The sequence below is a fragment of the Netta rufina genome (genome assembly GCF_964035555.1).
Source record: "Netta rufina genome assembly, chromosome: 6".
Taxonomy (NCBI): domain Eukaryota; kingdom Metazoa; phylum Chordata; class Aves; order Anseriformes; family Anatidae; genus Netta; species Netta rufina.
The window spans coordinates 40,164,158-40,180,606 of NC_140129.1; the positions used below are offsets into that span (position 1 = coordinate 40,164,158).

The following is a 16,449-nucleotide window of genomic DNA, read 5'->3' on the forward strand; positions in this document are numbered from 1 at the left end:
ATAATTAAATAAAATAGTTTAAAGTTTTGATGTTTTATTTAGTTTTAATACTTTTAAAACTAAATATGCAAATTCAATTGGCATTTTCTGTCCAAACTCTTTATGACATTAGGCTTTGAATTTTAAGTGCAAAGGTAAAATACATATCCACTAGCTGGAGCACTGAACTTTTACTGGAATACTTTCAAGCTTCAGTGTGACTTTTGGCTGTTGCTTTAAAAATATCTTGCAACAGAAGAGGCATTGTTTCATGCTTTAAATATGGAGCTGTTTTTGATTATTCTATGTTGCTTTGCCCATTTTCTATGTCTGCTGACAGTTATTTAAGAATTTAAACTCATTTTTTGCTGAGCAGTGAGTATTTTATGTGGTGAATGTCTTTTCCCAGAAGCTAATTCCAGTGGTAAATCCCACATAGATACAAAGGGGAGGGAGGGAACACACCATGATCCTGCTCTTGAAACACATGTATAGAAATAACTTCAGTGGTCCTATTAACCTCTATTTATTTCCCTGTTTTAAAACTTTGTTTCTTTTCTTTTTTTTTTTTAAGTTAACACCAGAAGGGAACATGAGAGGGAACATGAGTATTTTGTATGCTGAAACAGTAATCCAGACTTCAGACATAAATGCTTGAAAGTGAGCAAATAATTACAAATAAGTACAAGCCTAAGTGGCCATCTGGACCTTTGAACGTTTATTCTAATCTGTACTTGGTTTGTTTTCTAACTCAATGCCCTTCACTGCTGCCCAGTTACTCATGCTGTAATGAGATTTCTTCCACGCTAATTCCTCCCTTTTGTTGGCCAGTCCATACCAGAGTCTCAAGAGGAAATAAGGAAATAAAGAAAGAAAGAATCAAAGAATCATTTAGGTTGGAAGAGCCCTCCAAGACCACCTAGTCCAACCTCTGACCTAACACTAACCAGTCCTCCACTAAACCATATCACCAAGCTCTACATCTAAATGTCTTTTAAAGACCTCCAGGGATGGTGACTCCACCACTTCCCTGGGCAGCCCATTCCAGTGCCTAACAACCCTTTCGGTAAAGAAGTTCTTCCTAATGTCCAACCTAAACCTCCCCTGGCGCAACTTTAGCCCATTCCCCCTCGTCCTGTCACCAGGCACGTGGGAGAACAGACCAACCCCCACCTCGCTACAGCCTCCTTTAAGGTACCTGTAGAGTGCACTAAGGTCGCCCCTGAGCCTCCTCTTCTCCAGGCTGAATAAGCCCAGCTCCCTCAGCCGCTCCTCCTAAGACTCGTTTTCCAGACCCCTCACCAGCTTCATTGCCCACCTCTGGACTGGCTTGAGCACCTCCATGTCCTTCTTGTAGCAAGGGGCCCCAAACTGAACACAGTACTCGAATTATTAGGTGTTGATCTTCCTTATTGCATGGATTTTACAAGACAGAAGCCTGTTGTTATCCCAGAAGGCTCAGTGATGATTTACTTCTCTTACTATGAATTTTTTTCAACTTGTGATCAGTGTGAGTGGTTACCTTAACCTAATTGCAAAGACTGGGTCACTTGGATCCTTGTGTCCTCATAGTGTTCTTATTAAATTGGGTCAGCTGTGTATGTACATGCACACGTGCACATGTGAGCACTTCAATTTTGAAAGACAGATACTTTAAAGGGCAAGTGTCCTTGTTGTACAGTTGAAATAAAGCAATGTGGACACAGTTGCTGAAGAGAATTCTGTTGCTGTTACCTGTCAAATCTGTTGAAAAATTGGATGGGAATGGAATGCAGAAGTAAATTGTTTTTTAAAATACCAAAAATGCTGTTTTAGTAATCTTTGTTTCTCATGTTTCTTTTGACTTAGACATAGTGATACTTCTTTCTGGAAAGTGCTAGGTAGTTCCCCTCATTCCATATAACTATTTTTTTTTTCCCCTGATCGTTCCCTTCTGATCTTGTTGGTTAAGTCAGATCTTTTGTTTAACATCTGTTAGGGAGAAGCATGTCCTACCAGAATAAAATTTAATAGTATTGTTAGTAATAACGTGTAAGAACTTCTAAGTGTTGCATACTCCTGTTTGCAGAGACAATCGTTCTTACTATAGTGCTGCACATACACATACGTTAGTACAGTTTGCTACTTGAGGTCTTCTTGAAAACTCAGTAGTTTTCACAGAGGTGTCATGGGACTTCTGGTGCATAGAGAACAATAATACACAAATGTTAGACAAATTTATCGATGCCTGTATTCCCACAGAAACATGAGGGCAGCTGGCAGACAGAACATGTGCGTGCAGGTTGAGACTGAGGCAGCCACCGTGTTTAATGCAGGTGATGTTCTTTTCTGTGGAGAATACTGATTCCTTTCTTGCCTTTTCAACTGTTTATTGAACTCCGAGGATTGCTGATGTAAGCCGGCAGTGACCTTGGTAGTCGTGCAGTCTTAGACCAGTCCTGTTAGTATTCTCTTTTTCCAAGGGAGGTTTGCTGTGGCACCCAGGTTTTTATGACTTTCTAGTCTACTGCCTCAAAAGTTTTAGGAAAGTGTGAAGTTTGCAACTGTTGCATAGCAACATTTGCTTATAGCTTCTTTGCTTTATACCAAAGTCCCACCTAGTCAGATCTGGGCAGTTATAGTCAAGTTCTTGTTTATCTGAAAGGTGCTTTTGGTGCTCTTTACCCTATGGTGCATGCTAGGAAGCTTTATAAGCAATAGGGTGCTTTTTTTTTTTTTTTTTTTTTTTTAAAGCTCCTTTAAGCAGAACTTAAGTTTACGTCTGCTATAGCACAGTTTGATATCAGAAATATTTTTAAATGGGCCAGGACTCTTGTTTCACTTAAGCATGTAGATTAAGGGAAAAGAGGACAAATTGTCTGTCTCAGAGTTAAATACTGAGAGACAACTGTAGAATATTGTCTGTCCTGCAGTTGCTGTCAATATTTAGACCTAGTCAAGGAACTTATGTTTTGGTTGTTTTAGCTTTCACTGTTTTGAAGATTGACATCCTGCTCCTTCATGATAAATTAACCTGAATTCTAGCATCAGCACAAGACTATAGTTTTCATGCATTCTGCTGAAGTAGTTTCAATTCATTTAAATTCAATTTCAATGTATTTTCCAAATAATCTGCACTATTTCCCCTGACACACTTACTTCTTTGTGGCTCCCCGCTCCCTACCACCCGCTCAGGGTGCTTTCTTTATCCCTTGTTTCCTCTGGGGGGGCAGAGCATGCGTGTGGTTGTGAGGGAGAGAGCCAGTGGGAAGGCCCGCCATAAGAAGATGCTTGGGGAAGAGAGAGAACAAAGCAAGCTGCTGTGCTGCACACCCTCTTGCCAGCCTCCGCCTGTTGGGGGTCTTGAGGGCTTCCTTAACTGCAGGTCGCTTTTAGTTGCATCGACAGGTTACTTCCTTGTGAACAGCCTCTGAATCCATGTAAGGTTTTAACATTCAAACGCTAAAGGTTTCCGTTTATTATTACTGTGAGAGTCCTTCTTGAATCTTTGGGGTCTGTGGGGAGTTCTTCCCCTAGAAGATCCGGTTTATGCCTGTGCCTGGGACAGTGCTGGGCAGGTTGCGGTGCAGGAGCTCTGTTGGTTACCATCTACTCCTGTTGCCTGCTTTTTGGGGCTGCAGGCGTGGGGCTGGTCTGCTAGCTAGCATAGCCTTCCACTAACAGCTTTTTAGAAAGTTCTTGCAGGAGGACTGTGCAGTTTCTGCTTTCTTGAAATGCTTTATGTCTAATAGCTGTCTGACAGGGTTTGCTCCTCTGTTATTCCATTGTATCCTTAGCAGTTTTTATTGATAGTCTGCTTTTTTTCTGCTTCAGTAGAATTAATTAGTGTTTAAGTATGTTTCCAGCATCGCTGAGGAAATGATATCCTCATAGATTGAAGTCAATATGGTTGGGTTTTCTCAAGGTGTGAATTTTTGCTCTAGTTAAAAGCTATAGTACCTTAACAGCATAGGTGTATGAATGACAGCAAGCAGAAACTTGTAAAATTAGAAAAAAGAAGTGATTGAAAAGGAGAATTTCTACACGCATTTTGGATTTCTGTTTTTTTAAATCATACTACTCTTACAATCCAAGCCATCATCTTTGTACCTCTCCCGACAGCACCTCTGGTGGTGTCAGGAAAACAAAATCTGAAGAAAAAACAGTGTTGCTGTAACAAAGATTGCTAAGACAATAGTATATAAACACACTGTAAAACATGTTTCAAATTATTGTCATGATCAAATCATCTAAATATATTGTTTAGAGATACGCTACAGAACTGTATTTAGCCCTTTGATACTGAATTTTGTAGGGCTTTTCCATGGCATGTAACATTTTGTATACAATAGAGGAGGATAAATTAAAATTCATGCATTTTATTAAGAAGACAATGAGTTAAACACTGCTTGCTTCCTTCACAGTAAAAGGGAGTTGTAGGTGGACTTATTAACCCTGAAGGGGGAGGAAGTAATTTCTACTCTTTGTTCTCTTGTCTCTTGCACCCTTTCTCTAACATTCCAGCTGGAATACTTAGACAAATTCCAAATTACACCTGTGGCAACATATCCAGTTCAAAAAAAAAAAAAAGACAGTATTTTTCTCATTGTAGTCACCTGTATGACTGCTACTTTTGTTTGCATCCAAAGAAAAAACTGAAATGAGCATCATAACAGTTTTCTTTGTGTTCTTCAACAATATATTAGGCAAACTTGCATATACTGTATTGCATAACCAATAACATACCTAATATTAAGTCTGTGTTTAAAAACACCTATTGTCAAAGTTTAACTCTAAAAGGACAGAGAAAAAAAATCCTTAGCTTCTTGTTTTCACTGAAAGTATAATGGGAACTCAGTGATGTAGATATGAGATTTTAAAACGCTGATATATGTAATTATAGCCTCTAACATTTTGTAGCTTTTTATTTTAGTTATATACTTGGCTAGTACTTGTTTTTCTTTTACGTTTGGTGTTTTACAGCTAGTTTGGTCAAATATTGAGGCTGTTTTTCTAGTTCCCAGGAGTTTAAGCCAATAGTTACACTCCTGTAATTGTTGCAATGAAATTTTAAAAAGAATAAAAAGTTAGTTATTTAATGTTTCATTTCTTTCCTAACTTGGTTAAACTTACTTGCTGTTTCCTTGAAATCATTACCTCATTACATGTCGCTATGAATTTTGTTTGAACAAAGAGAACTTTTGGAAGGGGATTTTTAAGGTGGGTTCAGAGGAGTAAGAGAGTAAGTTTTACATATATAAATTGAAAAAAAAAAAAGTTTGAATCTAGCATAGCATTCTTCAAGGTCATTTATCTTACAAATAGATCTACATAGCTGTCACGTATGGTTCTTGTGAGGAAAATAGTATGTCTAGAAAAAAAAATACAACAGCTTAAATATTTGCAGCTTTAGAAATACAGAATTAGACTGTAAATTTTAGGCCTATTTGGTTTTCTCATCCTTCATGTATACTTCTGAAAAAGAGAGTGGCAGTTAAATTGGCGAAAATATTTTTACTTTTCTCAGAGGGCTAGGTTTGGGTTTTGCCTTCTGTCACGGTGGAGAAATTTATTGTATGCACTTAAGGATGCCTATAGTAGACTGTGGTAGGAAAGAGCTCTTACAAATTGAAGGCAACAACAGTTGAATGACAACGGAGTCAACGAGAAAGGCGGTGAGAAAAATCCCCAAAAAAGACAGGATCTTCTGTGAAGCCATTTTATTTGTGACTGCAACAGAGGGTATCCCACAAGCAAGAGCGCACAGTAGAAGTTTATCATAACCTCATATTCCCCATTACCCGACATTTGATTTCTCCTGTTTCCTCGTTGGATGAGTAATACAGGTTCACAACCTACTCAACACACTTCTATACCCTATATGTACGATTTGATTTGACTAACCGTTAGTTTCTCCTTTTCCTTTTTTTTTTTTTTATTTTCTTTTTCCTTCTTTTCCCTTGACTAGAGGGCCTGTGATTTGTTTTTACCGATTTCGTTCTGCTCATCCTGTTTTTTGTAGCTATCCTTCTTATTTCGGGACAGCAGGACCTTCCCCTTATCTGCTTAACATACTCCCTGCTGCTATGCTACTGTCATGCCTGCACAATCACTTTTGAACATGCAAGGTTAGTGGAATTTTCCACTGCAAAAACACCTTCTATTGCAAAAACACAACTTTGTTTCTCACAAGGCAGATCTTACAGAGGCACATCTATCTGAAATGTTTCCTTATTGTAAGAAAATAAACATATGGAAAGTTCATATTTGAAAATAAATTGCTTTTCCTTTGTTTGTCTGTTCTTGTACTTTGGATTCCCATACTTCAACTTTGCTGCTTGTTGCTGCACAGATTAATCTAAAAAATACTGTGTACTGTCTTCTTTGCATCAGTTTGGTTTTGCTTTTTTACCTTTGGTCACATTCAATTTTGGTTGAATCAAAGATTCAATTTTGACAGCAATTTGTATAAATTATTGAGCAATACCCTAATTTGAGTATAAAAAAAGCTGCAGTTAGTTAACATTAATTTTCACCTGTTTTTGTCATCTGACTAGGAAAAACTGAGCACTTTCAATATCTATTACTGCTGTCTTTGCTCACAATAATGATTCAATATATTTTTTTTTCTGTTGTTTCGTAAACATGTTTGATTTAGCTGAACTTGCTCTAGCAGGATATGTCTATTTTCAGTGTATTTCCCTATTTTGATCTGCTACTTAGTATGTTGTGAACTAATACTTTGTTTCTCAGACTTAATAAATAAATAAATAATAAAAGAAGCTATCAAATTGCACCTAACTGGACTTCTGTTTTACAGCAAAAATAAAAAGGCTGAACTGTCTGTGAGTGTACTTTTTTGTGAGATCCTTTTAAATTAAGTGTAGGGCGGTCACCCTATGAAATTTATCTTCTAAGTACTTTTCAGTAAAAAAAAAAAAAACACACACATTTTCAGGTAGTCATTGAATTTAAGGATGTCATGGTAATCCTAATATACTTTTATTCTGTAGAGAAGATTTTGTATTCATAAGAACTGTAGTTTTGCCTCCGAGAATGAAATCTGAAAAGTTGTTGTTTTGTTGAAAGTGAGTTTTTTTTTTCTTCCCTCTTGCTATCTTTACTACAGTAAAATAAAATCTTGCTTGGTTTTGTATTTTAAATTTTTCTAGTGGATTAAATTTTTCTGGTGTATTTTCTATATGGATTCTATAGTGGAGGGTACACAGTGAGAAGTCTGATCATGCTGACTTGGTGCTGGCAAATGTATATTTTTCTGTGTTAAATACTTGTATTTCAATGAAACTGCCTAACTTTTGTTTTGGTATATCACATAACAGATGACAACATTTTATTTTTAGCAGGTGACTCCTGCCCAGAGAATGCCTTGCAGATCGTTGCAACATCTGGCCACAATGCAGATTTCCCCATTGGCAATCAGCCCGTCTCTGAGGATACTTACAGAATGAACTTGGCTAAAGGAGTTTCAATGTCTCTTCCATCTTCACCTCTGCTACCACGACAGTCTTACTTGATGCAGTCAAGATCAAACAAAAAGTCCCCAGGTAACCTGAAACCAATGAACAACTCAAATCTTTGTAGTATTTTGATTCAGATTTGACGCAATATAAAAGTAACACTTCCTGACACTTTATATAAAGTAACACAGTAAAGTCATGTTAATCCTTTGCAATGAGAACAAGAGCAGTGAAGGCTTTTTGCATGTTCTCAGGTTAAAAAAAAAAAGAGAGAAAAGATAGTTGATTATTAAATAGAATGTATTATTTCATATGGCAAATAATCATTCTAATTTGTATAGTAAATACCTTTAGTGAAATGTCTGAATATGTTTAAAACTGATAATTTATGATTAGTAATTCAGTTAAGACAGCTGCAAAACCCCATGTTCATATATATGTTAACAGTAGTATAAAAGTGACCTGTTGTTACTAATGATTGTAAGTATTTGGCATACCTATTAAGTATACAATATTAAGGCAGTATTTGTTTCAGAAGGTTGTTTATGGTTTAAAGCTAATTTATTTTGCTTATATCTACACATATAAATGTATTAATAGTTAAATAACTGCTGAAGTTTCGGCAAGAAACTTCATAATTTTTAGAGGTTGCATCGTTAGTAATGACCACGTACTTATGTGTGAGCCTTACTAAATAAGGCACTCCATCTGGTTCCCTTTTTATCAACATTCTGCACATATAAATCATTCCAACACAACAGCATCAGTTGAGTTCACTCAGGTCAAAGCTTGAGCGTCAGGTGAAATTGTCCATATTCCTACTACTTGTGCACTCAACAGTTTTGAAATTCTTAGTTGTAAAATGTATAAAGTTTAAGAACAAAGACTGGCAAAAGTTTTTTGTCAGCACTGAGAAAGGTCTTGATTAACAACCCATTTTACATAAAATTAAAGAAAAAATCTTGCTCAAAGTATTACCAGAGGATAGTAAATACAATTTGTTAAGTATTCTTGGTTTAAGTTGTCTGTCAGTATTTGACAGTTTAGGTAAAATTTTGAGTCACAGAATATATTTTGATGTTTTGTCTTTTGCTGCAAGTGATTTGCATAATAAACAGCTTCAAAGGAATTTATCCTGCCTTTTAATGTAGAAGGAAATGGGATTTTTGCCAAAGACTTAAAGGAAGGTCAGGATCTAACTCCTAACTTTGTTACTGTTGGGAAAACCTAACTGCATTGTAGCTAGTTTCAAGATAATATCTGACCAACCTCATAACTCAGTTTGGATTAGTGATGCGCTTTAATAAGCAAAGTATAGGCTTCTGTTTCTCTTGCAGGAGATGCATAAGAGTTGCTAAATTTTAAATGGAAAGCTGTATTCACAACACCCTTAAAATCTTTTCACTGTGATATATAGACAAAAAAAAAGTGGGGGAGGGAGGGAGATTTCTTAGGTTTATGAAGTGCTTTGAATACATTGGCATTTGTGCAATTGTTTTGTACAAATACCTAACCAGGTGATGGGGTGCAGGTAGAAACATTCTGTGATATTCCTGTGAGTTTCAACAAATTAAAGCTGATGGAAGATGGTTTAATATAAATGATCTAGCTAGCATCTGGGAGTAATAGAAAGCAAGAGAATACTGGCTGTACAGATTGCAGAGCATTATGTTCAATAGCATATGAATAGCAGGTTGAGTTTTTTTCAGGATATGGTGGATAAAAGCATCAATGATGACATGGAAAGTTAAATAAATGTTGCAAAGTTAAGATGTAGTTATTCTAACCTGTGGTAGAATAAAATTCTAACTTCAGTCCTCACAGTTTACGGATGTATATTTCAGTGTAAACAATGTTGTTAATTCCTTTTAATGTCTTTGCTCTATTGCACTGCATATTTTCAAAGGAAAAAAATGTCCCTTGAAATATCATCATTTGTTCTACCTTTGATTCTATTATGTAGTCCTACTTTTTATAAGCCAAGCATGCTGATGGTCATATGCATATCACAGAAACAAAGGATGGTTTGGGTTGGAAGGGACTATAACGTGATACACTTGCATAACTTATTTCCTTGAGTAGAAATTCTATTTAGCATCTGCTAGACTGAAGCAATATACTGCATATTCAAGGGTAATAATGAAAGAGTATATCACTAAATGCTACACATTTTTTAATGAAGATTTTTTCCGAAGTTTTTATTGAGTTTGAATAATTTATTTAAAAATTTTGGTTTGTAAATTAAAATCAGTCAGATTTTCCTAAATTGTGTTTTGGAGTTATTAATTCAAAAACAGAAGCTGTAATTAACAGTTATTTGCACTAATGTTCATGAAAACATCTAATTTTGAGGGCTTCATAATTAATACATTTCCACTTTTCTAGCAAATGTGTCTATACTGTAGACTGTATTTATCCAGTCCTGCACCTGTGGTAATTGATTTAAAAATAAGTATTTAATCAAGCTTATATCAACAGTGTGTAACAATACTCCTGGTTAAAATATTTTAAAATAATATGTGGAGGAATGTTTTTCAGTAAGAAATGCACTGTAAAATGTTTCATGTTTTTGTGTAACTGGTGTTAACATTCAAACTCTTTCACAGAATTAGATTCCATTTTGTGATGTCTAGAAGAGAAAAAACTTCGATGTAAACTAATTAACAACTTGCTTTTACCGCTTCTCCTTTCTTTGCTTTCTGCATATTTCCAAGTGGGTGTTAATCTGCAAATTCTGAGGGATATATTTGGATTTGTTGTTTATGATTTAATTTCTTCTCTTTGCTTGTATTCTCTACTATCTGAACAGCAAGAGTTACCCTGCCTTGTCATTGCTTCAGTGTGTTATCATTTAGAGTAGGATGTGGACAAACCTTTTCCTTCCATAACCGCTTCATCCACTCAGTCTGATTATCCACAGCATAAAACTTGAAAAAATAGCATTTCCACCAGAAGTGATTTAGTTAATGATGGAAGTATGTTCTATATTTCATTCCCTATCTTTTTAGAAAGTTGCACACTCATAGATGGATGGTACTTGAAAGAAAGCAAATTCTTATCTGTATCCTGCTAAGCAAAAGGTATTGAAAACATTCTGAGCATCTTAGTAAATTTTGGTAATATACAGCGTCATTATCACAGCAGTACTATGAGGGGGAGAAAGAAAACAGCAGAAAATACACAGTTTGTAAAATTGCATTCAAGCAGTGTGTATATCCAAACAAACAGTTTAATTTATAATTCAAAACTATGTAAAAATACTTTTTGCCTCATTGCTGGCAGGCATGTTATCCTCACTCAAGTGAACATTTGCTAATTTTGAAGGATTATTTTACCTTATAGGCTGTTTCAGTTTTCTGTTTAGTTTATGTAAGATGCAATGGTAGGAAAAGATGTTCTACTGTAAATGTGTCCCCCTTTGAACGTTGTATACCTCCAGGTAGTTTTCTACTCCAGATGATTTAGAGGATAGAATGCTTTTGCCAGAACGTATTAGCTGCAGGTGTACTGTGGATAGTGTGTTAGTTTTGTTCTGTCCCTTTAAACTAAGAAGGTTTTTTTCCGTCATTTAACCTATCTGTTCCATGACTAATGTCATTATCAGTTCTCAGGTTTGGATTGATTTCGCTGAGAAAAACTCTTGGGGACCTTAGTATTTAGCAAGCTTAGAGGTATCTGTTCATAACACATTTGGAAATTGCTAGTCTGGGGGGTCCCTGAACCAACACAGAACTTGGGTTTAGTGTCCTTTTTTGAATCTGTTATTTTGATTGCTGGCATCACACTTTTCATTCCCTTTCTCTTGTCCACTACCCCTCTGCGTAGAGTTCACACTTGAACTGATCAGTCTGAAGTCAGTCTCCATATGTTAAGAGATCAGTATGTTAGCTATTTTATTATACCTATTCTAGTGAACAGGCGCGCTGACAAATGTGCCCATCTGACAGAGACATCTTTGCTGCAGCGCATGTGTGGTAATAGCTGCCGTTTTGCCCATCAGTCTTCAAGTAGCTCAGCCCCTAGAATCTCATAACCCATGGGCAGGCAAAACTGTGGAGAGCAAGCTGAGCTTCTTCCCTGGAACACAGAAGGCTGTACAGTCCTGTTTGCACAACCTTGTGTGGGTGACATTGTGTTTTAATTATTTGCATAGGAGGTGGGGGAGTTTTTTGTTTGAAGAGCTTGGAAGAGTACCAGTGCTTCTGGCTCCAGTTCAATCTTCAACTGTAACTATAAAAGGAGGGAAGAGAGAAACTATATCTTAAGTTACCAAAGAGCCAAAAATTATTGGCAGAACTAAAGCTACTGGTTTGTTTGGAGTCAAAAGCTTCCTTAATGAAACAGTCCATTGAGGAGGTGGATAAAGGAGCAGGAAAAAAAAAACAGGACAAGGAAAAAAGGTTTTCAGCAGGAGGACTTTGTTTGGGAAGGGGAGCAGTAAATGAAAAAATGTCACAGTAAGTTGAGTTTCTTCTCCTATAAAGCTAGAATGAACATTGCTTGAATTGGTAAACTTAGAGCCGTGTAACTAAAAAATATTCACGTTCTTACAGAGATGATAGTTGATTGCACTATAATTTAGGATGGTCAATTAAAAGGAAGAAAATACTGGTTTATAAAGGAGATTTCAAAAAATGGTTGTTGGACTTTATGGTGCAAACTAGAAACTGCTGTTGCCTTTGAAGTAAATGTTTACTGAGCTAAATTGTTTGTACTACCACGCTTGAACAGAGATAGGAAGCAACTTCTGTTTTTAAGGGCATTAGTGAATGCAGAGGATGACTGCAGGAAGAGTCTTCCATAAATGTACAGTGGAACTTTTAGTTAGTTTCAAATTAAGCATAAATTAAGAGTTTTAATCAATAAAAAAATTAAATCAGCATGCCTGACACTTGAGAATAGACTAGGTAAGAGAACTAGTTTCAACTAACCTTCAGGTTTGTGCTCCAGTCTTGAGATCATTTGTAAGCAGTTCCTTTTTGCTATTTGCATGAACCTAAGCAGAGAAAGGTGGGTTTCTTAGGGTTCCTGGGATAACTCAAGTTGAAAGGGATGTCAGGAGGTCAGTAAGCCAACCTATTCCTCACAAAGCAGGGTCAGCTCTGAGGTAAGGCTCAGGACTTTATCCAGACTGGTCCTGAAAACTTTTCAATGGTGGAGACTACACAGCCTGTCTAGGTAACTGGTTTCAGTGCTTACAGACTAAGTATACCAGCCTCCAACCCAAGTATTCCAGTGTTTCTCCAGTGAACTACTAATTATAACAGCTCTTTTTCATGTCCTTGATTTCTCTCACCAGTTTCACATCTGGGCAACCTTTTGCTTTCATAGCATCATCCCAGCATGCCCAGCAATGTTTCTGAATTCCTCTTTTGCTCCTGCTACCAGCTCCTGTTGACCGTCTTTTTGTATTGAAGCTGAGTTGTGAGCCAAGTCAATCTCCTGTTAGATATATTTGTTCATTGTACTATCAGGATGGACTGGTTTTGTGCTTGGAAAGAGTCTGTTCCTAAAGACCCTCCAATTTCCTAAGTTCTTTCAACCTTCAGAGCCATCTCCCATGGGATCAGACGTATCATTTCCTTGAGTAAGCCAAAGGCAGCTCTCCTAAAGTTCGGGCTTTGCCTGCGCTCTGCCATTTGTGTTCCTCACTCCCATCATTCTTGAAACCCACTAGTTGATGATCACTGTGGCTGAGGCTGCCTTTGATTATCATATCCTGAACCTGTTTGTAAATAACAATTGCAGCTGCATGTTATCCTTGGTATATCAATCCGTCTTTTTTTTATCAAGTACATATATATCCTTGACACCCTCCTGAAATCTCGGTAATTTGTATCCTGTCACAATGCCTTTCCAACAGACTTCAGGAAGATTATAGCATCCCGTATGAGCCAGACGGCATCTGTGACCCAGAGACTTCATAGAGTTCTTTAAAGAAAATTTTGTCAGGTTCTAGTTGTGCTCTAAGGAACTACAGAAAGAAGACGTTTTTCTGTCCATAGCAGGGATACTGATTCCACTGTAAGAAAGAACAGAGTTAGTGGGGATATTGGCAAATATAGCATAATAGGAAACGATCATTATTGACTTCTTAAAGGAAAGTCATGACCCCCAAAATTGTTGGAATTCTTTGGAGGAAATCATGTAGACAAGTGATATCTTAGGTGGTGAAATATCCCTGGATTTCTAGGGGGACCTCTCCAAAGAAGAAATTGAAGAAATTTAACCATTATGGGGTAAGACAAAAGACTTTAATTTTTATATTTAAATAGTTACACAGAGGATCATCTGCGTGCTGGAGGGAACATGCCAATAATTACGTAACTGCTGAGATTTAAACTGTTCAATGCATTTATCAACCGAAAAAGGAATGCATGGTAAAGTTGTAAAGTGTGCTGGCATTGCTAAGTTATTCATGGTGGATGACTACATACGTGACAGAACAGCAGGTGAAGTTCGGTCAAGGTGAATGTAAGTGTTAATCGGGAGGGCGGGAGTCCTGCAAATTTCACATAATGTTGATGAGAAGGAAAGCCAGTTCAGAGGATTAGGAAGGAGATGACCACGTTGCAATAATGCTTTGGAAACTTCAGCTCTTCAACAGTCAAAAAACAATCCTAACAGTAAAAAAGGAAAGGAATAGATCATAAGCTGAAGAGAGTATTGTTATGCTATTGTATCAGTCTGTTGTGCTACCTCAGGAAGATTCTGGTAATACCAACTTCAAAAATCTATAGTTCCACTAGGAAAGAGCTAGAGTAGGGCAGCAGGAATGACTAAAGTTGTGGAATGGCTCTGAACTATAAATGATTTAAATGGATTTGTCTGGCATTTTTCTGCCTGGAAGAAAGACAGTTGGTGGGAAAAGGAAACTCTGAATACTGTTTCACGTATATTTCAATATTGTGTTAACTTGTAAATTTTGTGGATGCTGCAGATTGGTAAAGAAATGACTGGGTAAATTCGTGGAAAGAAAGTCCATCTAACTCTTAAATAGAAAGGGACCACTTCTAATTCAGGAAACTATAACTTCTAAACGGAAGTCAAGAAAAGTGTACCAGGACAGTATGTTTTCTGTAACGTAGATTATCATAGAATCATTTAGGTTGGAAAAGACCCATAAGATCGTCAAGTCCAACCATTACCTAACACTACCAAGTCCACCACTAAACTGTGTTTCCATGCTGTGGGATTCTCCTCTGGTGTTTGACGTTGATAAAATAGTGTCCCAGATGAACCCTTTATCAGACTCAATACAATTATTCTACACTTCTGGAAAACAGCTTCCATTTTGCAGATACATTTTGTCCTTTTGGTACAAAAAGGAACTTTGTTTCATTTCTTCATGCATTAGTACCTGTGTCCTCTTCTAGATTAGTGCATGAAAATAGACTTAACTGTAAATTTTCCTACTTATTGTAATGTGTATCAGACTTGAAAGTACTCTATGTCACTACTAAATCAGTCTGTGAGAAAATCTAACTACGTGTCTGCTCCACAGCCTAAAATGTGAGTAGTAAAAATACATCCTGAAGATACTTTAATTTTAATCTGTTTTATATGACTACATGTTGTTCTGGTTCTTTTAGAATGGTTGTTTTTTTGTTGTTCAACTTTTGATACATTTAACTATACTCCTGCTTACAAATAATAGGTATGGACTATTGTCTCCTTAAAAAATGTGATGTTGTTCCAAAGGAATGTATTTTTTGCTGTCTTCACTAAGGCAAATACCCCTAGTTTTTGTTAGGAAATAGTGCAGAAAGGGCACCGTCTGGTGATAGTTGGTAACTATGGTTTCTTTTGGTTAGAAAAATGTTATCATCTCATAGTCTCTAGATAGAGCTATAAACATAAGTTTACATATGCCTTAAATTCCATGCCCTGTATTCCTTAGCTAAGAAATTAGGTTAGCACCATACTCACATATTCCACCTCCAGGTGGAAGTCTGAAAGAAAAGGTAGGTTCAATAATGAAATGCCTCAGTGTTGTAGAGCCAAATCATCTACCTGGGGAACAATGTATGTAGGCCTGTGATGTAGCAGGTCACATATTTTTCTGGTCCCTTGCAGTGTGATGGGAAAACATGTTACCCTGGGGAGCCTGAAGCCGAAATGTAGAGAATTGCAACTTTTCTTAAAAGTGGACATTGGCCTTAAACTACCCATGGAAATGAGCAAGAAATCGATGCAGATTTTGGAGAGGTATTGTAGTGTCTGAGGCTACTGCCAAAATGAATCACAGAATCATTTAGATTGGGAAGGACCCTTAAGATCATCAAAAGTCCAACCATCAACCTAACACTATCAAATCCACCACTAAGCCATGTCCTTAAGTGCCACATCCACACACCTTAAATACCTCTGGGGATGGCAACTCTCTGGGCAGCCTGTTCCAATGCCTAGCTACCCTTTCCATGAAAAAATTCTTCCTGATACAAACCTCCCTTGGCACAACCGGAGCCTGTTTGTCAAGGTATGGGACACGTGGTATGGCTACAGGTGTCATAGCTTGAATATGCTGTGTTTCATGATAAAATATGGGATGCTCAGAGAACTTTGGGATGCTCTTGAATTTTGAGCCAAGTAGAAGACGACTAAGGACTTAAATTGTAGCCAAGAAAACCACATTATCAAAAGCTGTATGGTACAGTTAACATCAATCCTGCAGTCTTTCCCTAGTGCTTTCCAAGTGGTATTTACTTTGTTAGTGAGGGAGATCTGCTGACCAGAAAAAGGAGGAAAAACTGAAAAACAGAAGTGCAGTCCAGAATTGTACGCTAGCATTAAGGAGGATAAGAGGAGGGAAGCAAGCTTGCTGGAGTTGTTTTTGCACAGTGTTCACCTTGCACACCACATACGAAGAATAATTGTCAAGACACAGATCTATTCTATCCAGCACTTTGAAGTATTAGACTCTGTGAGAGTAATGACTCATCCTTCTATTACTGGTGGGAGAGGAAGAAGCTGAGACCTGACGGACTGAAGTAACAAAGAAGCAATTGGCATG

The 16,449-nt window shown here is 37.1% G+C and overlaps 1 protein-coding gene across 4 annotated transcripts in view; it reads left to right on the forward strand.

Annotated features, from left to right (window-relative positions):
* TANC1 (tetratricopeptide repeat, ankyrin repeat and coiled-coil containing 1) overlaps positions 1-16,449 on the forward strand; it is a gene marked incomplete at its 3' end in the record, with an annotated part of 96,495 nt that overhangs the window by 33,246 nt on the left and 46,800 nt on the right. For all 4 annotated transcript variants that reach the window (XM_084289137.1, XM_084289136.1, XM_084289138.1 and 1 more), the window contains one exon: positions 7,320-7,523. In XM_084289137.1, the coding sequence (XP_084145263.1) occupies positions 7,320-7,523 (204 nt within the window). The remainder of the gene's footprint in view (positions 1-7,319; positions 7,524-16,449) is intronic.